General features: G+C 34.7%; 1 protein-coding gene across 2 annotated transcripts; it reads right to left on the bottom strand.

Annotated features, from left to right (window-relative positions):
- Window positions 1-2,874: 2,874 nt before the first annotated feature.
- LOC118184738 (single insulin-like growth factor-binding domain protein-2) lies at window positions 2,875-24,932 on the bottom strand. 2 transcript variants are annotated; one of them, XM_035354457.2, is made up of 4 exons: window positions 24,852-24,932; window positions 19,405-19,475; window positions 12,584-12,695; window positions 2,875-3,079 (listed from the first exon to the last, which is right to left on the bottom strand). In XM_035354457.2, exons 2-4 carry the CDS (start codon window positions 19,449-19,451, stop codon window positions 2,945-2,947), a joined length of 294 nt encoding a protein of 97 aa, XP_035210348.1. In that variant the 5' UTR covers window positions 19,452-19,475; window positions 24,852-24,932; the 3' UTR covers window positions 2,875-2,944. The 2 variants fall into 2 exon arrangements, with proteins under 2 accessions (XP_035210348.1, XP_035210347.1); XM_035354456.2 differs by lacking the exon at window positions 24,852-24,932 and adding an exon at window positions 19,611-19,744.
- Window positions 24,933-25,044: the final 112 nt, after the last annotated feature.

Raw genomic sequence — 25,044 nt, 5'->3', positions numbered from 1 at the left:
ATTACTGTGCCGCCGTCCGTAGAATAAGTAAACTTTGAACAAATGAGACGCTCGTGAGAATTTTTCATTCAGAATGCACAAAATTTATATCATATGAAGAATTATCTAATCGTTGCCACATGTTCTATTCAAATACTATAATAAATCTATAACGATGTATAAAAGAAATTAAGCATACAAAACAATAAAAAAGAAACAGTTTTTCACAGACGATTCAGTATTTCTCATTCAATTAAATTCAGTTCTCACTTCGCGACAAGGCAAAAATACATAAAAACTCAAAATATCTATATTAAAAATTACGTAAGTAAATCTTAAACGCTTATTTCCTTGAATAAATTCCAGCCTGACTTAAGCATGATTTAATTCGCAATAATAAATGAAGGCGGTATCTTTGTTGTTGCAAAAGTTAGTTTCTCTAGATTTGCTACAAATCCACTATTCTGCTAAGTTTCAAATGTAAACAAACATGGTCGTTATGGTAATCAAAAAGTAGGCTTAGCCGCACTTAAAAAACTTTTCTATTGTTGATAATTAATTCCACAATTATTGCGTGCAGGTTAACTAAAAGACCAAAAACATAAAAATAACTAAACATAAAAATCTGAACCAGAACAACATAATTCAATCATTTTTAAAGCAAACAATGCACAATTTGCAAACATATAAGAGTAAAGAAACTGAGCTCACTGGGTGTCCGCCGATAACATCGCGGATGAAAACGTCGCGGAGAAAACAACGCAAGGCGAAAACATCGTGCTACAAAACATCGTGGGAGAAAACATCGCAAAGAGAAAACATCGCAGTTCTAAAACATCGTGGTACAAAACATAGTCGTCGAAAATAAAGCGGTTCAAAAACTTCGCAGTTTAAAAACATCGTCGTCGAAAATATCGTGGTAAAAAATAAAGTATCTGCAAATCATCGCGTGACGATAATATCGCAGACATGCTTTTTTTCAGGCTTTAATAACTGTAAATAGATATTCCCATAATAATTTGTGAGCGCAACATGGAAAGAAGGATAATTTGTTGTTCATATTGTATATTAACTAATAAATTTTTGCTGAGAAAATAAGAAGGAAACTTAAGCATAGAAAATTAATGCAACTTATAGCACTGAATAGAATTTTAAACTGACATAGTTAACTAACAAAGACCATTAATAAATCAATTTTATAAAGTTTTTACTGGTAATTTTTCATAAAAAGTATAATCTATAAGTTGCATTTAATTTTGTATGCTTAAGTTTCCTTCTTACTTTTTCAGCAAAAATTTATTAGTTAATAAAAAAATGTGAAAGTAAAAATTATCCTTCTTTACATCTTGCGCTTACAAATTATTATGGGAATATCTATTTACAGTTTTTAAAGCCTGAAAAAAGCTTGTCTGCGATGTTATCGTCAAGCGATGATTTGTAGATACTTTATTTTTTACCACGATATTTTCGACGACGATGTTTTCAAACTGAGAAGTTTTTGAACCGCTTTATTTTCGACCACGATGTTTTGTACCACGATGTTTTAGAACTGCGATGTTTTCTCTTTGCGATGTTTTCTCCCACGATGTTTTGTAGCACGACGTTTTCACCCCTTGCATTGTTTTCTCAGCGACGTTTTCGTCCGCGATGTTTTCGGCTGTAACCAGCTCACTGAGCCGAGTAACAGAGTATATATATATATATATATATATATCTGTGTGTGTGTGTGCATATGTTTATATACTTTTGTTGAGATTGATTGCAATCAAAATACGAGGTGCATATCCACATGTTATGGCAGTCCTACATACCAAATTTCAACGTTCTGAGGCTACTCGTTTTTGAGTCATGCGAGATACGTACATACGCAGAGACGTCACGAAAAATTCTCTTCAGAATTCATTTAAAATCACTTTTATAATTTTTGGGGGGCAAAAGAATCCTTTATTCTGTCTTACATTCAGATGTCACGCAAAAACATCGTTAAATTGCATTGGATAGCGTCAAAATGAATAATTTCGTTAAAAATACGCGAAATTTTTTGCGATTACAATACTTCCTTTTTACTTCGTACAAGGAAGTAAAAAGATATGTTAATAAATATATACCAAATTCAATTAACATTGCAGAGGGGTAATTTTGAGTGCTGATTTAAAAATAAAACTGCTGCTACCAGTTTCATAAACTATTTCTACGAAACTTGGAACTTTGAAAGTTCATGGTGTAGAATCGAAATATTAAAAAAAAGGCCGGTATGTTAATTCAATAAAGTCTAATTTTTTTCAAAATATGATGTTAAAAATGCTGCACATGAATGTAATATGCATCGTAAGTCGCGTTTTCAAGGTATGAAAATCGCAAGTTTTAACTTCGTCAATCAGCCGACTACAGGGGGGGGCGGGGCGAGAGATACAGAATAGATTTTGTTTGTTTGTTTGTTGTTATTGTTTTGAAGGATTATATAATACGCCTTACCGAAAAGCACATCTTAGAAACGTTATTGGTCTGGAATTACCCTAATAATCCCTAAGTCCCAGCGTTATAATCACCCCAAGTTTCGTCATTATAATCACCTTAAGCCATAATAATTACCCTAAGTCTCATCATTATAATCATGAAATTCCAGTTTTAAGTACACTCTGAAACGTTATAATAAGCACACTAATTAAATGCAAAGCAAGCAAGTAGATATATGAAAATTATATCATTAGAAGCTATGAACTTAAAGAAAATAAGTACGAACAACAGAATGATACATTAAACAGCTTATTTGAAAATCGAAAAATAAAGTTAGATAGCTTGAGTAACTGTTGACACTTACTTCGTAAACTCAGAGTAAGTGACTAAGTATTAAGGAAGTGTTTAATGAGTTAAAAAAATACTATGACAGTGAAATAAAAAAAAATGCTTCAGAGAAATTTTTATTAGATACAGCTATTTTAATTTAATTTACATTTTCAGAAAATTAAGGCAAAGCAAGACATATTCCTTCGCTGTTGAATTTTTGCACGGGGTCTTTATTATGCAAGCGAACACAGGTCAGATGATTAGCACACACTCCTTTGACGTTCCAAGGACCACCACATTCTTCTCCAACGCCCTTTTAAAAGAAATCAAATAAAATAATTCAATCAAATATTTTGAATTGATGACATTAATTTATTGTTCTCTATAAAGTCAGTTTTGGTATTTTGAGTATTATCTTATAGGGATCCCTTACAGAATAACACGCGCCACAAAAATTTTTCTTAAAAGATATGTGCGTCAATATGATACTTTTCGGCAGAAAACATACTTTCGACACTTGCTCATTTGGATTATGGTAAACTTTTTCCAAATATAAGAAATGTATCATTTAGATCAGTTATTTCGATGCTGTTGTTGTGACTTATTTCACTTGTCTGACAATAACATCAGAACAATACCAGGAAATTCATCATCGCAAGAAGAGCTAGATTGCGCCTGTGGTTGGCAAGAGCCTCGAGCACCATCCAGTGAGAATACGGCTTCGCTCATTTCTGCTCCCGATTTTGATGGAGAGTAGTCCGGAAGGACGTTTCCGAGAGTCTCCTAACCCCCTTCCCTGCCAACAATCTCTCGAGAGTACTTTCGGCTGACCACATATTTAGAGTACCCCATGTTACAAAGACACTATAAATTTACAAACATCCATGTCTTCTCCGGGATTCGAACCTGGGCCCTTCGGTATCACAGTAGGCTTTCCTAACAACTACACCGCCTGGGCTGGAGTTATTTCAATAAACAAAGCCAATACTTACTATAACCGATATAGTGGTTAGCGACACTGACTGCCGTGCCGAAAGGCCCTGGTTCGAATCCCGGAGAAGGCATGGATGTCTGTAAACGTATAGTGTCGGTGCGGCATGAGGGGGCACTCTGAATACGCGGCGAGCCGAAAATCCTCTCGTGTGGTTTAGTGGAAGGAAAGAGGAGTGGAAGACCCTCATACCCGTGCCCCCAGGGTGCTCTCTATCAAAATTGGGAGTGCAACTGAGCTAAATCGCGCTGTCACTTGAGTGGTGCTCAAAGCTGTTGCTAACGACAGGCGTTAATCTTGGTCTTCTTGTCACGAGGAATTTCACTACGCCAGACAAGTTTGAATCCCGGCTATAGTACACCTAAGTTTTTCCGTTTCTTGTTTCAAAAATTCTAAATAGTTCTGTAAATGCCTTTACTACTATGCTTTTACCATCCTTATGGTTTAGCAAATGTTCAATACCGATGTTTTATTCACACTGTGAGGAACGTACACATACATACATGCAGATTCTTCATTATTTTTAATTTCTTTCAAAATAATACTAGGCGATAATATTTGGTGGCAACAATCTGAAAAGTGATACAGTGATCCGACATAAAATCCCATTTCGAGACTAATAGCTTCTTTTTAGGCTAAAAAAAAAAGTAAAGGAGAAGGAAACAAAAATTTGTTACACGACCTCGAAAAGTTTACAGAAAATCGTTATGTTTTTGGATATCCTCAAAAGTTTCGAGAAAACGATATGTGAACCTTGAATCTGATGATCAACAACATAAATCATTGATAAGGTTTCTGCGATATTAGTTTCTAACTTGTGCTGAAAATAATTTTACTTCAGTTATCCTAGGCCTGTCGCCACTGCAAGAAAACGGATTCAATGAAATCTGAAAAAACTTACAAAATAAATGAATTTGTTTTTCTTAAATTTGTTCTAAACTTAATGCAAGAAATCCCAACCCAATCAAATTTCTAAATTTAAGTAATGTCAAATTTCTGAGCGACGGATATTTTCGAAGAGCAATTTTATTATTAACTAACTTTGGTTATAAATTTAATAGCTCTTTCATCACTAAAAGTATCGCAAAATGTAAAGTTTCTCTTCCAATTTCTACTATTGTTTTTCTTGTTAATAGGTAACGCATCTTTGAGAATATAATTGACAGTACAAGTTTTCTATGGGAGTGTCAATTTAAATATTGATTAAATTTAATAATGAATAAAGACCATAAACAAATTACAAAAGTGAAACTTATGATTTTTATATTCTCTTTACAATGTGCTTCTAATCCTGTTCTAGAGACTAACATTCTATGGTCAAGTATTAATTTAATAATGAATCAAGACAATAAAATTATAGAAGTGAAATTTATAATTTTCATATTCTGTTTAGAATGTGTTGCATCAGGTTCTTCTATTTACAATAAAATTAATGTAAAATTCCTTACCTGCTGCATCTTCAGTGTTCTCGACGCCAGGCTTCTAATAATCACGTTTTCCAGTAAGAGTTTCTATTACTGCTAACAAGCCATCTTGTCTTTTAATTATTTATTGAAATAAAAAGCTAATATACACTATTTACAAGGTAGGTGATAACTATTTTAAGACAGTACATTTTTAGTTCTGAGTCTTTACGCTCCTCTGAGCGGTTCCAATCTCTACTGCTTCTCGGAACTTAATTACAGCAAAAGTAAAGGAAGAGATGCCCGCCACCTAGTGGCAAGAATGTGACATCCTCCCACCTTTTGTTTTTACCTCGATAAGATGGGAAAATCAAAACAAAATTTATCAATAATCAAACAAAAATTCAAGTACAACTTTCACAAATATGAAAAGTAACCAATGCTCTAAAATTAATACTTACAAAGAAGGATTACACATCTAAACATTTTCTACATTACATTCATACCATATCCAGATAACATGTTCCAATTGACAACTGTTAGGACAATTAAATTTCTAAAATACTGAAAAGAAACAAAAATTAGTATAGCAATTTAAAAATATGTAAGAGGTTTTACAGTTTTACGTCCATATCTAGTTTGATAGTTCATATCACTGTTACACTTATCGGCAGAGTTTTTTCTGTTCATGGTGAAGTCACTAAACAAGTTAGATCTATCAAGTTCGAGAGGATAAATACGTTTCACAAGTCTTAGGAATTCACCCGTTGCAGTTTTCACTTTTACAACACGTACTTCGTTGTCTTTCCCAGGATATAGTTCTACAACACGACCTATTGGCCAATCTATTCTCTTCTTGTTGTCGCTGCCGACAAACACCAAGTCTTTTTTGTTGATAGTCCGTTTAGATGGTTTTTGCACTAGGATAGCTAAATATTCATCACGAAATCTTTTGCGAAAATGTTCTCTTAAGTTCTGCAAGAACTTGTATATTTTTGTCAGATTGATGGTATCCAGGTAGTCTAAGTCTGGTACTCCGACGTCGTGCACATCTTGTAGAAACATTGAAGGAGTTAGTACCGTCGTAAGATCATTTGGATCTTCTGAAAGGTACGTAAGGGGTCTTGAGTTAATCACTGATTTGATATCACAAAGTATAGTCAACATTTCCTCGTAAGAGACACAGGACTTGCCGAGAACATTTCTCAACATCTTCTTCACTGTTTGCACCAACCTCTCCCACCAACCGCCCCACCATGAAGCAGTTGGGGGATTAAACTTCCACTGTATTCTCATACTAGTTGAATTACATTCTATTTCTTTCCAATCTATCGATCTTAAAAGATTTTCAGTTCCAACGAAATTAGTGCCATTGTCGCTGTAAATAATACTTGGACGACCTCTTCTGGCAATAAATCTCCTTAATCCCAAGATGAACGCATTTGTTGATAAACTTTCTATCAGTTCAAGATGTATCGCGCGATAGACCGCGCAAGTAAAGAGCAAGATCCATGCCTTTTTTCCTTTTCGTAAATAAAGAGGACCGGCTACATCGACTCCGGTCACTTCAAACACCAGAGCATTTCTAACTCGATCTTCAGGAAGAGGTGCTGGAACAGTCTCTATATTCTTTGCCCTATATCTTCTACAGCGAACACACTTCATAAGAACTTTACGTACTGTTTTTCTTCCTCTCAGGACCCAGAATTTCTGTCGAATATTGGCTAGTACGAATTGCACACCAGCGTGGGATAGTCGCAAATGGTAATCTAAAATTAACCTATGAACTAAGTTATGATTTGAGGGCAATACAATTGGACAGAGAAAATTTTCTTCTTCCTCTCTTCTAGTAATCTTGGTCTTTAACCGAATAAGGCCATCTGAGTCAAAAAAGGTACAAAGGTTGCTAACTTTAAGTTCTTTGCCAAATGCTTCTATTTGTATTATCTTGCATATTTTCTTTTCTACAGTTTCTATTTCAGGGACTGTGAGTTCTCCTGATTGTTTAGAATCTGGTCTTCTGCAGTTGTTGATAAATCTGCATATCCAAGCAGTTATTCTTAACATTTTATGGTAAGATGAATATTTCTCAAAAAAATGTTCTACCCTTTGCGTATTTAGTGCAGAAATGACTGATTTCCTTTTTTCTGAATTCACTATTTCCATGTCCGGTATTTCCCTTTGTATAGGCCATTCTTCCTGATTTTTCTTCAGCCAGTCGGGGCCCTCCCACCATCTAACTGCTAAATGTTGTTTGGCGGTGCAACTTCTTGATGGAAGGTCAGCTGGATTTTTTGTTCCAGCAATATGTTTCCACGTTTTTGGATCCATCAGTTTCCTAATCTCCCTGACTCTGTTTTCCACAAAGACAGCCCAGACAATCTCTTCCCTTTGAATCCATGTCAAAACTGTTGTAGAATCCGTCCAAAAATGCGTTTCCATATTTTGCCATTGCAAACCATTTAAAACAGAAGAGCATAGTCTGGCACCTATCGTGGCAGCTATCAATTCCAGACGAGGGATCGTAATAGATTTCACGGGAGCTACCCTAGACTTCGATGCCAACAGATGAACTTCAACTCCAGAATTCATCACAGTTCTCAAGAAAACTGCAGCAGCATACGCATTACTACTGGCATCACAGAATGTGTGAATGCTGCAGAACTTCCTATTGTCCTTGCTGGAATGTATCCAACGTAGGAGGGATATTTCTTTTAAGAGAAAAAGGCTTTTATGCCAATTCACAAAATTTTGTTTTGTACTCTTGTCGACTTCAGTATCCCAAGAAATTCCTGTTTTCCATAGGTTCTGCAACAATACTTTAGGATACAAGAGAATAGGACTCACAATACCAATAGGATCAAATATTTTGTGTGTTACAGCGAGAATTGTTCTCTTCGTTATTATACCCATTTCAAAATCTTCTAGCGAATTCAGATTCAAAGTTAAATTATCTTTCTGAGAGTTCCATAACAGACCCAATACGGGTAAAATAGTTTCATGTTTCAAGTTATCTCCGTTATGTAACCAACCTCGAAGATTAAACTTTCCTTCATACATTATTTCTCGAGATTTTTCGATGAACTGGATCATCTCGGATTTTTTGTCAAAGCTGGCAACAACGTTATCTACGTAGAAGCTACGCAAGAGTTTAGCTATTATCTCCGTATCATATGAAGAATTTTTCATGTACTTTTGTAGATGGAATTCTATAACAGCTGCCAAAAGGAAAGGACTACTCTTAACCCCAAATACTACCCTAGTATGACGAAATATTTTCGTTTTCCTTTCTTCCACATCATTCCACCAGAAAAACCGAAGCCAGTCTCTATCTTGAGGCCTTACACTGATCTGTAAGAAAGCCTTTTCAATGTCTGCTATAGCAGCAAACTTGCCTTCCCGAAATCTCAACAAAAGAGATGGAATTAGTTCTATCAAATTTGGTCCACACTCCAAACACTGATTTAGAGAAGGAGACGATTGTTTCCTCGCAGACGCATCAAACACCGGTCGAATTGGTGTTGAGCCATTTTCTTTGATCACCGGTCTATGTGGCAAATAATGTCCATAGTCAACCGCAATATTTTCTTTAACTTCTTCGATCACTCCTAAGTTACACCAGTCATTAAAAACTGCATCGTATGAAGAAAATAAATTTTGAGATAAAAGTTTCTGGGTGGCAGATTGTAGACGTTTCAACGCTAAATCCTTGTGGGTGGAGAGTGGTACATGATTCTCCGCCCACGGAAGTGCGACTTCATAACGCCCTTCTTCGTTTAGAGATACAGAATTTTCGAATTGCAATTTTGCTTGCAAATCCCTTTCCTCTCTAGCCTTTTTTGTAACTGGATCTGTTATTCCGATAACATCAAGCCTCCACAGTTCTGACAACGTGGCATCAGAAATATGTAAAGATAACGAAAGCGTGGAAAAGGAATTTTCTATTTCATAATTGTCAGTGTTCGCTTTCCCCATGACTGTCCACCCAAGTCTTGTACTTACAGCAACTAATCTTCCCCAAGGAAGAACTTCGATTTTACCTGTAAATAAATTTGCAGCAACATCTGCCCCTAACAACAAATGAATCTCTTGGGGGTTCTCCTGGAATAATCTGCAATTTCCATTTTCAAAAACATCACTGACGTAAATTCCTCTTCTTCTAAGTTCCCCAATCCAGTGTATATTTTTGATTTTAGGGACCGAAGAACATATTTTTCTTTCATCCAATACATTGATTTCGCAATTATACCGTTTATCTACGCTACCCAATTTTATTCTATAACGTTTATGTTTTTCCGAAACTTCTATGCCACCGAAAAGTCCGTGGGTTACACTTTGTTCACCTAAGCTTCTTAATTGTAACCTTTCTGCTGCATACCTGCTTATGTATGAGTTTTGACTTCCGGTGTCAATTATCGCTCGAACAAATTGGTTATTCCCTCTTCCATATATGCGAACAATTAAAGTTTGCAAATATACTTCTGAACATCCTGCTTGATTTGAAAGTACTTTATTTTCTATCTGTTTGTCTTTTTTAATTTCCGAAACCTCGACAGAAGGATTTTGTTTATTACACATAATAGTTGCATGTTGTTTTTTACAAATAGAACAAGTTATTTTTGTTCTGCAGTTTTGAGCCAAATGGTGTAATTTTAGGCATTTATAGCAAGCACATTTTCTTTTTAAAATGTCCCTTTTTTCTTGTAATGATAAGCCGGAAACGAAACTACAGTCATAAGTCTTGTGAAATTGATTACAGAAGACGCAGTTCATATTTTCCTCTCTGCATTCGGATTTTGTAAACAAATCTGTAGCGGTCGGAATCTTTGGTTTATTATGTCTATTTGAGAGACCATATGCGCTTTTCGTTGCAGGGGGGGAAGAAGACTGTCGCCGATCGGATACTTTTTGCTGTTGCGAAACCGTTGACCTCGTGCGTTCACGGGATGAAAGTTCTGCGTGTAAAAATGACATTAAATCTTTTATGTTATAATCGGTGCCAACATTTTGTGTACTATGAAATTCAAACGTTAATTCTGAAGGCAATAACTTCAAAATCATCGGACACAGCAAAGCGCTGTAAGATTCCGATACAACATCTAACGCTTCGAGACATCTAATCTGCGTTTGTACTTTATCATACAAGTTACGAAATGTTTTTATGTCATTTGCATTTTTTAATGATTCAATATTCAGCAAATTATTCATGTGCGCATTAATAAGAATGTCTCTCCTTCCAAAACGGTCGTGTAAGATTTGAATTGCTGAATCATAATGTTTTGGCGATAACGGAAGTCCTTGAACGCAGCTAGCAGCTGTTCCTCCTAAATATGCTTTCAGGTAATTAAATTTGTCTACTTTGTTCAATGATTCGTTATTATGTATTGAGGACTCAAAACTATTCCAAAAAGTAAGCCATTGACTACTGTTCCCATAAAATACGGGAATCGAAAGTTTTGGTAATTTAACATTAGGTGTATCTTTTATATTTTGCTGTGTGTTCGGTGCATTTAAGTCATGATTAAGTTCCTTAATCCGTTTCTTAAGCCTGAATTTCCATAACGTTATCTTCTCGCGATATTGTTCTGTAATTTCGAATTCATTTTCGAATTCATCTACACTCAGAATTGGTTCAACTTCCACATCGGCATTAGATAGCGTTTCGGTTTTAGCATTAAGCTGTTCTAACAATTCTTCGAGCTCATTAATACTACCTTCAGATTTATTTAATTCACTTTCGATTTTCTTAAATAGTTTTGTAACGGCAGTTCTTAAGATACTTCTTTTCTTTTTTAATTTATCTACTTCAGCCATTATCTTTCTTAGATTCAAACATTTACACAAAAAATATACGTCTCATGAAAAACAAATATTTAACTCTTACTTAGAAAACAAAATTATTCTTTTGCTGAATACTTCAAGAACAAGTATTAAAATCTTCAATTTTAATATTCAGCTTTTGAATTCACTTTATTAGAACTTTTCAAAAAACCTCGAGTCCCTGTTCGGGCGCCATAGAAATGTTGCATCAGGTTCTTCTATTTACAATAAAATTAATGTAAAATTCCTTACCTGCTGCATCTTCAGTGTTCACGACGCCAGGCTTCTAATAATCACGTTTTCCAGTAAGAGTTTCTATTACTGCTAAACAAGCCATCTTGTCTTTTAATTATTTATTGAAATAAAAAGCTAATATACACTATTTACAAGGTAGGTGATAACTATTTTAAGACAGTACATTTTTAGTTCTGAGTCTTTACGCTCCTCTGAGCGGTTCCAATCTCTACTGCTTCTCGGAACTTAATTACAGCAAAAGTAAAGGAAGAGATGCGCGCCATCTAGTGGCAAGAATGTGACAGAATGTGCTTCAAATCATGTTCTATTTGGGAGGAAAGGCCAAAAATTCTAGGTTCAAATATTACACAGTACGTGACATTAAGAAACGCTTAGTAGTATATGCGCTTATAAAAATTAATTAATTATACATATAATTTCATTACATTGTTAAAAACTTGTAAAATTATAAAATAGTTTAAAAAAATTAATATGAATTTCTTTGTGTTTTATAAATATTTCTTTTTATTAGGTTACATGCAATGAAATTTTATAATTAAAAACCTTTTGTCTCGGAATAAAGTGAATAGGCAATTTGTAGGATATAATAATTAAAGACCTTCAACCACCAGACTGGCATCAGTTCTCAGAAGTAGCAATTTTGGGCGCCTTTTGCTTGGAAAATTGCTACTTTTGCTTGGAATGCTAATTGCTTGGATTATTAATGCTTTTAAAGCGTAAGATAACCTAACGCGAGAAACAGAAATGCTGCAAATGCTTAGTAAGGTGGTTATATTCATAGGTAGCAACTGCCATATCAGTGGGCTCGAAGAAGGCACGAATGTTTATAAATATCATTGTGACATTAGCTCACTTAAATTACTGTCTATTCAAAATGCCTTTAGAGAGAGTGGAGGTAAAAAGAAGACCGTTGTTTAAGATCTAGAATTCTTGATAATGTAGATGATCAGAAAAGTTAATCATAACAACAACAGAAATAGTAAACAATCAACGTTTCTAAAGTCCAAAATCATCACCAGGATGAAAAATAAAGATGTCTCTTATACATATAGAGCACAAAAATCTCTCCACATGATATAAATTTTCTTTTATGAACGTAAAATGGTATAAAATGGAAAGTATCAAAACTAAAAAATATTGTTATTTTCAAATGGTTATACTGCTAATTAGAGCAGTTACACTGCTAAGTAAAGCATTGTTAAAACTTTAAAAACAAATTAAACATATAAGTATCTATCACCCGGGAAGTGAAAATAACCATTCTAACAAATATTGACTATTAGAGAGATATCACTTGCATTCCCTCCATCTCGCTCCTCTTAACTGAATGTAAATAGCTGTTACAAACCTTGTAGCAAACAGTACAGCATGCACAGACGTCCTTGGTTTTCCCGAATCTGCATGGTCCTGGATCTTTGCATGTACTGAGATCGCATCCAGGGCAATCCAAAGTAAGGCAACTATTCAAAAAGAAAATTTGGCATTTAGTTTTTGTAATGGCATCAGCAAGTATGTACCAATAAAAGAAAAAATGGTCTACGTGGAATAGTGAAATACTTTACAGGATCTTAGATGAATATACATTTAACTTAGCATGATTACATTACATATCTTTTGCTATATGAAAAGTGAAAAATATATACCGTGATCTTTTAAAATATTTGATATTTTTTATTAGATATATCATGAATTAAACGCACTTTTTATTTAAATCGACCAAATTCAGTTTCTAATTATTTTATTGTATGCAATTTTTATTTAATTCCATCAGTAAGTAAAAAATAATATTTTTAAGAATTGCGTTTTTTGCTTTTAAGTATCTTATCTTATTAATAGCTAACAGAGAGATTAAACTTAAAAGAAAAAAAATAATTTTAAAAAAATCTGAAAGCTTTCAGATTTTACATTACGCCCAAAAGAGGGTTTTTTTTTCTAATGTTTTGTGTATTACCTTTATTTATTAAATGTCATGTTCTTCGCACTTAAAATTCAATTAAACAGCAATATCGCAAAATGATTTTAAAATGAGCATATCTCGAATTTCCGATACACAGTCTCGCGCACTGAAGATAAAAATGTTTTTTTTTTTAAATTTGGTATAGTTTTGCCATTGGTCGCTTTGAAATCGTTGAGTTTGTTAATCAAAAATTTGTTAAATCGTTACAAAATATGAAATCGATAGTAAAACAAATCCTAAATTAGGACTTCCAGATGCTCATATCCGCTGAAAAATTACGTTATTCAAAATTGGATGTCTCTAAGTACCGTTGCTTTATCACAATGCGAGAGACATACATACATTTATGCAGATTCTTTATTATTTAATTTCGTTAAATATAATACAGAGCGATAATATCTGGTGGTAACAATTTGAAAAGTGAAACGGACATTTAAAGTTTTCGACGCAAAATGCCAAAACGAAATTAATAGCTCTTCTGGGCTAATAAATATCTTATATTTTGCAGAATGCCAACAGACTCTAATGAACCGTGAAACAGCACTTTTACACTGAACAACGCAAAACGTTTCTAGACTAATCGTCCTTTGGCTAATAATTTTGTATGGCGTAGAATTTTAATTAAACTGTATTGATTTCGAGAACGATCCGATATAGGTCCATGTTCTTCAAGAGTAAAAATTTGCATCTTGAATTTCTTTTTTTCTTGGATCATTGTTTTACGAATACATTATGGGTTTTTTTCAGTCTCGAAAGTTAGCGAGTTTCCGTTTCAATTTTATCTCTTCTTGATTTTTGATGATTTAATTCGTATTTAATATTTTCTTAATTTGAAATATTTTGTTAATTTTCTAATATTTTTTTGCATCGTAAGCGTTGTTTTACCCTTTTGTTTGCTTCGTAGTTTCTATCATTTTGAACTTTTTATTTTTCCTTATTACGGTTTTTAACATTTTCATGTTCCCTTTTCCTCCTTTTTTCCTATATTTTCATGCCTTTGGTGTTTATCACACTTTTGTGTATTTTCCTATTTATTTTACCATGCCATCGGACAAGAACCCGTTTTGTCAAGTTACGCTTGAAGAGTATGAAATTATTTAACCGTATCCATTTCTCAGTTAAATGTAAATATGAGAATATCATTCCCAATTTTAAATAAGTGAAATGCAATCTTAAAGCTCCTATTCGTGGTTTCTAAATTTATGCATAAATTCAAATTGTCACTTCGTCTCATTATGAAAAAACACGCTTTAAAATTTATGTAAAACCTAAGCATGAATTACACCATCCCAGTGTAAAGATTGTCAAATCCAGTTCTAATTTTTCATCTGTTCATCACAAATTTTGGTCTTGAACCCATGCTGCTAGTAAGCTCACACTATCGTCATCTGATAATCTGATAATTACAATCTGATAATCTTCCAAATGTTAATACTAACCCCGTTGTTGATATCTCTAATGGTAAAACATTTTTTGACCTTAGCAGAACCTGTTTTTTTTTCTTTGCTTCTAAAGAAGCAGAACTTCCGTCGGGTCACCCTCGTAAGCGATATCGTTTATTCAAATATATCACAAAAGTTGCTTTTTTGACTTGATTAAAAATTTCCTAGTGTAATTCACTTTCAGTTCATTTTAATGATGTGCCGGTGTATTGAAGAGTGAGTTAAAAGTTAATTAAATAAACACTACAGTATCAGTATAAAAATAAAATCTGAAATCCTTTTCAGATTTTATATTATGTCCAAACAGGCGTCCCCCCCCCATTTACAGATACATATACATTTTGAGAGCTTTCGGGCTAACATCCCTTTGGGCTAAAAATATTTAAAAACAACGTATCTTTAGAATTTCCGACAGACAGTCTCGCGCTCTGAAGATAAAATTGTTTTATTTCCTACAGTGTTACCACTACCTCGCTTTGAAATTGTTAGCCCAGAAGGGCTATTCCTTTTCGCATTTTGCATCGAATCACTATAAATGGTGTATAACTTTTCAAATTGTTGTCACCAAATATTACTACCCTCTATTAGATTTAAAGTAATTAAATAATTAAGAATTTTCTTAATGGATGGATGTTTCTCGCATTGTGGCAAAACAACGGTACCCAGAGCCATCAAATTTCAAATAACGTCATCCTTCACCATCTCCAGCGCGCGAGACTTTGCATCAGAAATTCTAATGATACGCTCTTTTTTAATTATTCTGCAATATCGCTGTTGAAGTGAATTTAATAGTTTAAGTGCGAAGAACATGATATTTAATACGTAAAGGTTACACACGGAACGTTAAAAAAAAGCCCCTTTGGGCGTAGTTAGAAAATCTGAAAATATTCAGATTTTTTTTAAAGTTTTTAATCAAAAATTCGTTAAGGTTTTACAAAATATGAAAGGGCCAATAAAATGAATTTCAAATTCGAGTTTCCAGGTGACCATGTTGGATGGAAAATTGTGTTATTTAAAATTTGATGCTTCTAGGTACTGTTATTTTTTACAGTGCGAGAAACATACATTCAATCCTGCAGATTCTTCATTATTTAGTTTCTTTTAATGCATTACGGGGCGATAATATTTGGTGGCAACAATATAAAAACTGATATATACGGCATTTAAATGATTCAACGCGAAATGCCGTTTTGAGACTAATAGCCCGAGCTAACGTTTCTTTCTAACTTATAAAATTATTACTGAGCTAAAAGAAGAAAAATATCTTTCATACAGTTTGTATAGTATACTTTACTTTTCTGATAATTATTTTTATTTTGGAAGAAACCTTTCCTATACATTCTAAATTTCCAGCTACGTTTGCCTGGCAGAATGACAGTTTTCAGGATTGCGATTTATGCAAATGAGGTAGAAAGTATTTAAGCCGAAGTCTGTGTCACTTCAGTAAGAAAGCATGTTCTGCCTTCGGCTACGTTGTTGCTACTAAATCTACTCTTACTGTTACGCGTCCGTGCCCGCTAGTATGCGTCGGTAGAAAATATATCCAAGTCCACATTTGCGATATAGTTCTTTGACAGTGACTTTAAAAGGCGAACCTTCTGGTCGCTGGCAAAGGTACTAGAGCTTTATCGAGGGAAAGATGACAGCATCCGAGTTGCACGACTGAAAACTTTAATGGGAAATATAATTCAACCACTTCGGAAAATACGTATATTCTTTGCAGACAGAATGTAGTTCACTTTCTCCTGATAATAACACTGCTATTACCTCAGATCCAGAAATGCCGAACGGTAAACTGGTTTCTACTTTTTCTGACCTAAATTCAAATTTATTGACTGTCGATTCTCCGAAATCAAAAAATCCGTTGGTTCCAGATATTCCGACGGCTACGAGAGATGTAGTAACCACTAGTATTGCTAGGACTGTTAAATTATCTGCGAGATTTCGACAGAACTGAATGGGAACTCTAGTTTATTTGAGTTTTAATCGTTAATATTATTCATGTATAACTTGATATATTCTTTTGGTACATCAAAAAAAAAAAGGGTTGTATTTTGTATTAATTTATACTGATGTTAAAAAGAGTTTCGCTTATTCATCATTCAATCGAAAGGGAGTGATGTTGCGTCTATGCCTGCTTTTTTATTTTTTTCTTTTCTTTTCTTTTTTTTTCTTTTCTTTTTTTTTTTTTTTTTTTTTTTTTTTTTTTTTTAGTCCAAAGGGATTTGAATCCCGAAGGACTATTAGTTTCGTTTTGGCATTTTGCGTCGGACTCATAAATGTCGGTTCACTTTTCAAACTGTTGCCACAAAATGTTAGAGTCCTGCATTATATTTGAAGAAATTAAATAATGAAAAATCTGCATAAATGTATGTATATTTCTCGTATTGTGATAAAACAACGGTACATAGAGTCATCGAATTTTGAATAACGTAATCCTCCAACGAATATGAGCATAAGGAAGACCAAATTTGAAATTTGAAATCTGTTTTATGATCGATTTCCTAGTTTTTAAAACTTTGACGAATTTTTGATTAACAAACTCAAGGATTTCAAAGCGAGCAATGGCAACGTTGTGCAGAAAAAACATTTTTATCTCCAGCGCGTGAGTCTCTGTATCGGAAATTCTAAAGATATGCTCGTTTTAAAACTATTTTGCGATATTGCTGTTGCACTGGATCTTATGGTTTAAGTGCGAGGAACATGATATTTAATAAAGAAAGGTAACACACAAAATGTTAAAAAACGCCCCTTTGGACGTAATTTAAAATCTGAAACATTTCAGATTTTTTTTTTTTTTTCGTACGTGACGCTGCAACGTAAGTTTCTCTTGCACGTATTGCAGCAGCATCTTTATTATGTTCGAAGAAAAAGTCAGCTATGACAGAGCTGACGGTCTGAAAGCTTGAATAAAATACACTGCTGGCCATTAAAATTGCGACACCATCAAAATCACATGAAAGGAAGAAAAGGTTGGGATATGTAAATGATTAGTATTTCAGGGAGCAACCACAACGCAGGTGGGAGAAACGACATCTGAAGCGCTGCTTAAAAGAAAAGTTGTGTAGTGGATTTCTCATTCGGAATGTGCTTTATATAAGGTTGGAGTTTGCTCAGAATATCGTGCTAGTTTAGAATAAGAAGAGGAAATGCTTACCAGCAGGTTTCGAAATTCGGAGGCAGGATCGTTGCCTATCGAAAGTGAAGATTATCGTTCCGTGATATCGCCAGTCGCACTGGTCGACATTCAATCACCCTCAGGCGAATATGGAATCAATGGATTTCTGAGGGTCATACTGAACGGCTTTCAGGATCTCAACACCCTCCCATGACTAACGTCAGACATGTTATGAGGTCAGCCCTGCAAAACCTTACGACCACATCACGGACCATTAGTCAGGGAATGGACATGTTTGCTGCCAGCCCGTAAGGGGCGTCAACGTTTGCAGCAGCGTTGACTATCAGCAGGGTGACCATTACTTCTGCTTCCCATGACAATGCAGCATAAAGAAAGAGGACTACTCTGGTGCCCCAAACGACAAAGCTGGGTACAGGAGTGGCAAAATGTCGCCTTCTCAAACGAGTCCCGGTTCTACGTGCAGCATTCTAATGGCCGTATACGTGTCTGCAGTGTCAGAGGAAACTGCACGTTGCCTTCTTCATTAGATATCACACAGGGTCCATGCACCTGGCGTGATGGTTTGGGCAGCCATTGGGTACACGACATGCACATCTCTAGTTCGAATCGACAGTAGTCTACATGCAAATCGGTAGATTTCTGACATATTGCGTCCAGTGGTTGCACACTATCTTCGAGGTCTGCAGACCCATCTTCCAATAAGATAATGCTAGAGCACATGTTGCACGTCGTGTTCTGACCTTCCTTAATGGACAGGGTATTCGATTGCTAGCCTGGCCTGCACGGTCTGCAGATCTGTCACCCATTGAAAACATCTGGTAACAGGTTGCTGAGAAACTGGACCACCAACCCTCTCCAGCTAATACGGTTGATTAAGTGTGGCATATACTTGAGGCAGGATGGAATGAGTTGTTCGTTTCAATCATCCGAGCCCATTTATACTCCATGCCTAACCGGGCAAGGGTCGTTTTAAAGCTGCCAGGGTTGGCAGCTGTTTCTACTAACTTCTTACTCCTGTAAACTTCTAAAATGCTTACAAATTTTATCATTTGATCTTCATGCCATACTGTTTACGTGCAATAAATATCTTTTTTGCATTTCCTATCCTTCATGGTGTTGTAATTTTAATGGTCAGCAGTGTAATTGAATTAAAAGATGGTGTCATTTAACAAAGTACAAATTTACGCGCAACATAACATGCGTATTCTATAAATTTCAAGCATCAAATAAGTTCTACTAAATTAAAATATCTCGTTAATTTTTTTTTCGGCACGCGGTGAGAGCTCCATCGATCTGCCAAAGGCGGAACAGTGACACTATAATATCTATTAGAAATAAAATTTAGCATTTAAAAATTTAAAATAAATTATTTTTTACATTCTTTTAACAAGCCAAGAAATACCGCGCATTAAACAGCTAAAGCTAGTTAAGAATCAATTGTTATCTATTTAAAGAATTTTAATAAAGGAAAAAATTCAGCTCTGTAAGCATTAATTTGTGTACAAGGCTTCAATAAGAGAGAACTGTACCTGTTTCTCAAAATTCAAAACTGTCCTGCAAGCGCGTTTATACAAGATTTAAGTAGAAGTAATGAACTTAATGCATGTTAAATACATCAAACGTGTACTTACTACACAACCATAACAGAAATCACTGCTAAACACAGAACTGTCTTCATTGTAACCGACAAAGAATGAAAAATCTGAAAATACGAAAAGATGAAAATAAAGCAGAACTAGAAACAACAATATTTATGATTTCAAATGCAAATTGTTAAAAGTGCTTAATTCATTAGCAATTACAATCATTAGCAATTACATTCATTAGCAATTTGTACCTGAAAGCGTGACCCAAAAATAAATTTCTGAATATTCTTGAGAGAGCAGTTTATAGATAACTAGTTTAAAGCAAATTAAACAAATGGTTTAAGTCTGTGACGAGCAAATGTTCGGATTTATTTATCTCAAAAAGCAATTTTATCGACGTACAAATGATAGCAATTTTTATTCAAAAGATAAACGAGAAATGCATGAAATGGGTGGGAAAGTTTCGACATATTAGTGACAGCTTCTGTTGTGTATAAAAAATTCAATTTTTTATCAAATTTTATTGCACATTAAAACAAACAAAATTGCTTGCAAGACACAAATTTATTTGTTTTTATTCAAATGATAGCTAGAACGCTTGCATTACATCTGTTCTGAATAAAATGCTAACAAAATATCTCCAAATTATTTTCCTCTTTTATACTGTATATTCGAATGCTTGCAAATGGTTGTACTCTTAACCCAATGCTTATTACTCGTACAAAGCATTTATATGATTTTACTATTATTACAGGTATACATATAAACTCTGACTGGAAGGCTTACAAATAATTCTACTCTAATTACGGTTTTTGTTAAAAATGTTTACTAATGTTTCTACACTTATTAGTTATAAGGTATTTCTTCCGCCTTCTTGACATGCCTTAGTGGTGTGGTGGTCTGCACGCTGGGCGCGTATTCGAGAGGTTCGTGGTTCGATTCCTGGCAAACAAGTTGCTCACTTTTCATCTCTCTTGCTTCCAATTAACCTAATGCCTCTACAGTGGCGCCCGAACTAAAAGGGCCGTGGATGATTCTCCACAGCCAGGATTTGGCGACTGGGTGCCCTAAAAAAACCCACTCGCCCTTTAAAAGAGTGCGTATTAAGGTATTTCTCCCGCCTTCTTGGCATGCCTTCATGGTGTGGTGGTCTGCACACTGGGCGCGTATTTCAGAGGTCTGCGGTTCGATTCCCAGCAAAGGCGTTGCTAATTTTTCCTCTTGCCTGCTACGTTACACGCTTTGAGGAAAATCTCAGGCAGGTTAACTGAATGGCAGAAAACATGATATTTCACAAATTACAGAGTATTGTTTATTTCAGTTCGGTTCCCCTTCCGTTAGTTAAATTTCTGTTTGATTTAGAAATCCAATCTTATCATCACTTAAAACTATAGGGCTGTAAATATAGAACAGTTATATTTTTTAATTTAAATATTCATCCTTGCTAGCAACTTCACTGCAGAGAAAATATAACAAGTTTTAAAAATCCTACAAAATTTGGTAAATTACGCTAAAAATTTCAAGAAATATTTATCTGAAGGATAATGTTTTGAACTAAGATTTGGTTTATTTGATTAAGGCAAAGCATTCGAGGGCAATCTGCTAAAGGGCAACAATACCTTCGTGGAGGACTTTCTAAGGGAAACTGGCTTGTATACATGTTAAACATGGAAAAGCCTTAAGCATGTCCATGCAGCCAGCCCGTTTGCGGTATTCAAACCTCGGAACAAACTACCAGTGTTCAGGGACGGCCGTTGATGGGCCTATTTTGAACTAAGAGAGCGGCTAAAAATCCATATTTTGCAATACATAATGTGATCATTAAATAATAATACAATAATAATAAATAAAATCATAAATAATAATATGTATCAAATTCTAAACAAAAAATTCTTGTAAACTACAATATTGTCATCGTAAATTCGCATATATATAGTATATATATGAAACTTTTCAAGAAACTCTGTTCAGCAAAAGAAGGTCATAAATTAATTTCAAGATTTTACCCAAGAACAAGAACTCAAGTTAAATAAAACCTATAATGAATTATAGCATAATAGAATAACAACTAGTTTGTTGATTATGAAAACAGTAGTTGTAAAGTGAATAACTGTTTAGGTTTAAATTACAAAGTGCCCACCCAAGTGCTGACCCAGGAATGAAGTGCTGCTTGAGTTTGGAGGGAAAGTTAGTAAAAGATGTTTTGAATATGATGCCAGTTTTTTAAATAATGAGTGGAGTGAAGTCTTCAATTTATGTCTACTTCTAGAAATTCATACTTAAAATTATCCGAGTAGTTGACGTCTTCATTGGATACTGCTTTTTTGTAGAAGTTACTATTAAGTTTGAATTAGTTTGTTGATGAAGGTGGCCAGATTTTGAATTTTGAGATCCATGTGAAGTTGTTCATTGCGAACGAGCCAAGGCGCTTTGGCGATCTTACGCAGATAATTGTTCTAGAAGGCCTGGAGTTTGTTTATGTCAGTGTTGGAGGCTGTGCTCCAGGCAGGGAAGGCGTATGTGAGGATCTGTCTTAGAACGGTACAGGTCAGTTTGACGCCAACGTTTCGACGTCAACGGTTCGACGCCAGCGTTTCGACGCGTGGTCAACTTGACACGTCGTTTCGACGCGGGGTCAGTTCGACGCCATACTTTTTTTGCTTTTGTTTGACGCCATACTTTTCGTATTTTGATTTATTTTTAGAATAAGTTTGCATCATCATTCAAATAAATTTGGTGTCATCATCATTTGGTGTTTCACACCCCAAATTATGGGAATTCATAGATGGTCTCAGGCGTGTTCAAAAATCAATTTATCAATGTTATGAACAATTTGTACGTGGAGATGAACCGCCGCACAAGCGGAATAGGTATCTGAGAGCTGATATGAGAATTAAAGTAATAGTTGAAGATTTTGAAAAGCGAGAAATAATGGAATACCTGTATTTCCTATACTGTATTCCAACTGTATTTCCTATAGGAAACTGGCTGTTACACACTGAAAGGTGTGGCGCATAATTTTGCAATGGATTAGTATAATAACAGTTCTTTGATGTAATCTTATTTATCTCTAATCTTATTTATATGTAATCTTAGTTATCTGTAATCTTATTTATCTGTAATCTTATTTATCTGTAATTATATTTGTCTGCAATATAATATAACTACTTTGTAACCATATGTTTATTTACCATTTGTGTATTTTGCCTTTTTGATGCTGTTTTGTGAAATAAATAAATAAAAAAAAAACCTCCCTCATGTCCCGGGGCCTTGACGTTGGCGAGAGGGCTTCTTACTAACCTGGGACACAAACAAAAATCTAGAACACTTTCACACATATACATACATATATTTATTTCAAATATGCATGCAAACAATCGCTAATTCAATAAATAAAAATCAGTCATATTACTTATTTATATTACTTCATATTTATTCTAAAAATAAATAAAAATACGAAAAAATATGGCGTCGAACTGCTCCTACGTCGAAACGTACGGCGTCGAACCGTTGGCGTCGAACCATTGGCGTCGAACCGTCGGCGTCGAAACGACCTGCTTCGGTCTTAGAATGGAAATGTAAATACGTTTTTTTGCATGTTAAATCAAGTGGGTACGAGGCGTTATTAAGTGAATTAATTTCCTGGAAACTCCGATGGCCTTTCCAAGAGCAACGGATGTATGTTTATTCCATGTGAACAAGTCGTTGAAACGGACTCCTAAATAAGTAGCCTGATTTACATTCGGGATTTTTTCATTAAACAGGGTAATATCAATGTCGACATCTTTTCTTCTACGACGCCCTATGAGAAGAAATTGCGATGTTGATGCGTTTATTGAAGTCTTCCATTTCTGACACCATTCCTCGGTGTAAATTTCTGGATCCTTGTGATGGCATGTGTAGGATTAAGAGAGTTGGAGAGAATTGCAGTGTCATCTGAGTAACAGGCAGTGATACAGTTTGCGTTGTCAAGCATGGCAAAATCTTTTATATATGTTAAATAGAGAATTGGTCTGACAATGCTATCCTGTGAGACGACACTTTTAATTAAGGTGTTTTCCGAGAGGTGATCTTCCTGTCTTATACAAAAAGAACGGTTATTAAGAAATGAATGCAGGATTTTAACCATTTCCCTAGAGAGATCCAGGCAAGCAAGCTTGCAAGTGAGGCTTTTATGCAAGACGCGGTCAAACGCTTTTGCCACGTCTAGCATAAGAAAAGCAGTTGTTTCGTGCTTATATATAGCAGCGCTCACAAATTCCACAATCCTAACTAGCTGCATAGTAGTGGATAACCTCTTCCGAAAACCGAATTGTTGGTTTGGGAGGGTGCTAAGAGCGATCATCTTTCAGGATGAGAATTAAAAGAAATAAGAAAAGGAGGCACTTTGTCTCTGCGTTATTGTTAGCTGCGAGAGTTCTGAATGGGCTGACTACTATAAGGCGCGACAAATCCGGTGTTTCCTGACGGTCGTAAGTGCACATGTACTGTCATGTGCGTATGACGAGCATTGCAGGATAGTTTTCCTTAAAACGTTCAACGCGAGGCATTCCTCGTTTGGCGGATATCATTGTGTGAGTCATCGTAATAAATAAAAAAAGGGTGCTTTCATGTTATCCCCAACTGATCACCAATGACTGTTCATATCCCAACTGAACACCAATTACTGTTCATATTAATATTTCATTCGCTGTGAATGGTCACAGCGTGACCTTCAGGTCCACTCGTGGATCACAAATATCCAGTGGTGCGGAGAATTTAGATACATTTTTAAAATGATTAAATTAAATTAAATCAGTGACCATCAAGGCTTTTGGCGAAAACTGGCGCTAAAATTCAATTTTTAGCAAACTTCATTCAGCTAAATTCAATTTTTTAGGCTTTGAGGAATTATTTAACTTGAAGAACGTAATTACAATCTTTAAATTCCTTTGGCATTAACTTAAACATTATCAAATCTATCAAAAAGTTTGAACAATATCAAGAATACAGGAAACAGTTAAAATTCCTTATTCAAAATTTGCTTAACCTTTGACTACATTTATACGTCTTCCGAATGGTACGTACTTCATGCCTGAATATTATAACCAAAGCCATAAAATTTAAGAAATCGCTCGGTGGTCAATAATTTTTCCATTAATTTTCAAATTTTCTTAAATTAAACTAAAGTTTTCTTTAATTACACCATTAAGTACATTAATTTTTTTCATATATATTTCTAATATCACCTTCATTTTGTAATTATTAGCATTTCAAAATCCAGAGACTATTTTTTGACAATTAATTGAGTGTCGGTTATTAAAACATAAGGTTTTATCCACGTTTTTTCCCTATTTCGTTTAGTATATCATTATTTCTAGTTGTTTTTCAATATATATGAAATAATTTTGCTTTATAACCCAGCGTCACAAATTTTCTGTATATTATTTAAAGCATTTAGAAAATGGTACTCAAAAGCGTTTGAAAATTAAGAACATATGAAAATTACTTACCGGATTCCTGGATCAAAGGGGGAAATGATAGCATAACGAGCCTATTTACATATACTTTGTTTTCCAGCCATCTGATGAAATCTTCTTGAGAATGAACAGATGCAACGAATAATCATTTGATCCGATGAGTATATCTAAGGCACACTTGAAATACGTCGCTGAAGTGTTGTAGAAAAGTATCCTGAGATAAAAA

Source organism: Stegodyphus dumicola, chromosome 2 (assembly GCF_044657685.1).
Source record: "Stegodyphus dumicola isolate Sdum_Otavi_A_Nest chromosome 2, ASM4465768v1".
In the NCBI taxonomy this organism is placed as follows: Eukaryota; Metazoa; Arthropoda; class Arachnida; order Araneae; family Eresidae; genus Stegodyphus; species Stegodyphus dumicola.
Note: the sequence above shows the minus strand (reverse complement) of the source record. Positions and strands in the feature narration are given on the sequence as shown.

Bases quoted from the DNA above. Each gene is read 5' to 3' on its own strand.
- LOC118184738 (XM_035354457.2), bottom strand. From the start codon at position 19,451: ATGAAGACAGTTCTGTGTTTAGCAGTGATTTCTGTTATGGTTGTGTA. The intron at 12,696-19,404 runs GTAAGTACACGT...CTTTTTGAATAG, and splicing joins ATTTCTGTTATGGTTGTGTA to TTGCCTTACTTTGGATTGCC. The intron at 3,080-12,583 runs GTTTGTAACAGC...TTCTTTTAAAAG, and splicing joins GCTGTACTGTTTGCTACAAG to GGCGTTGGAGAAGAATGTGG.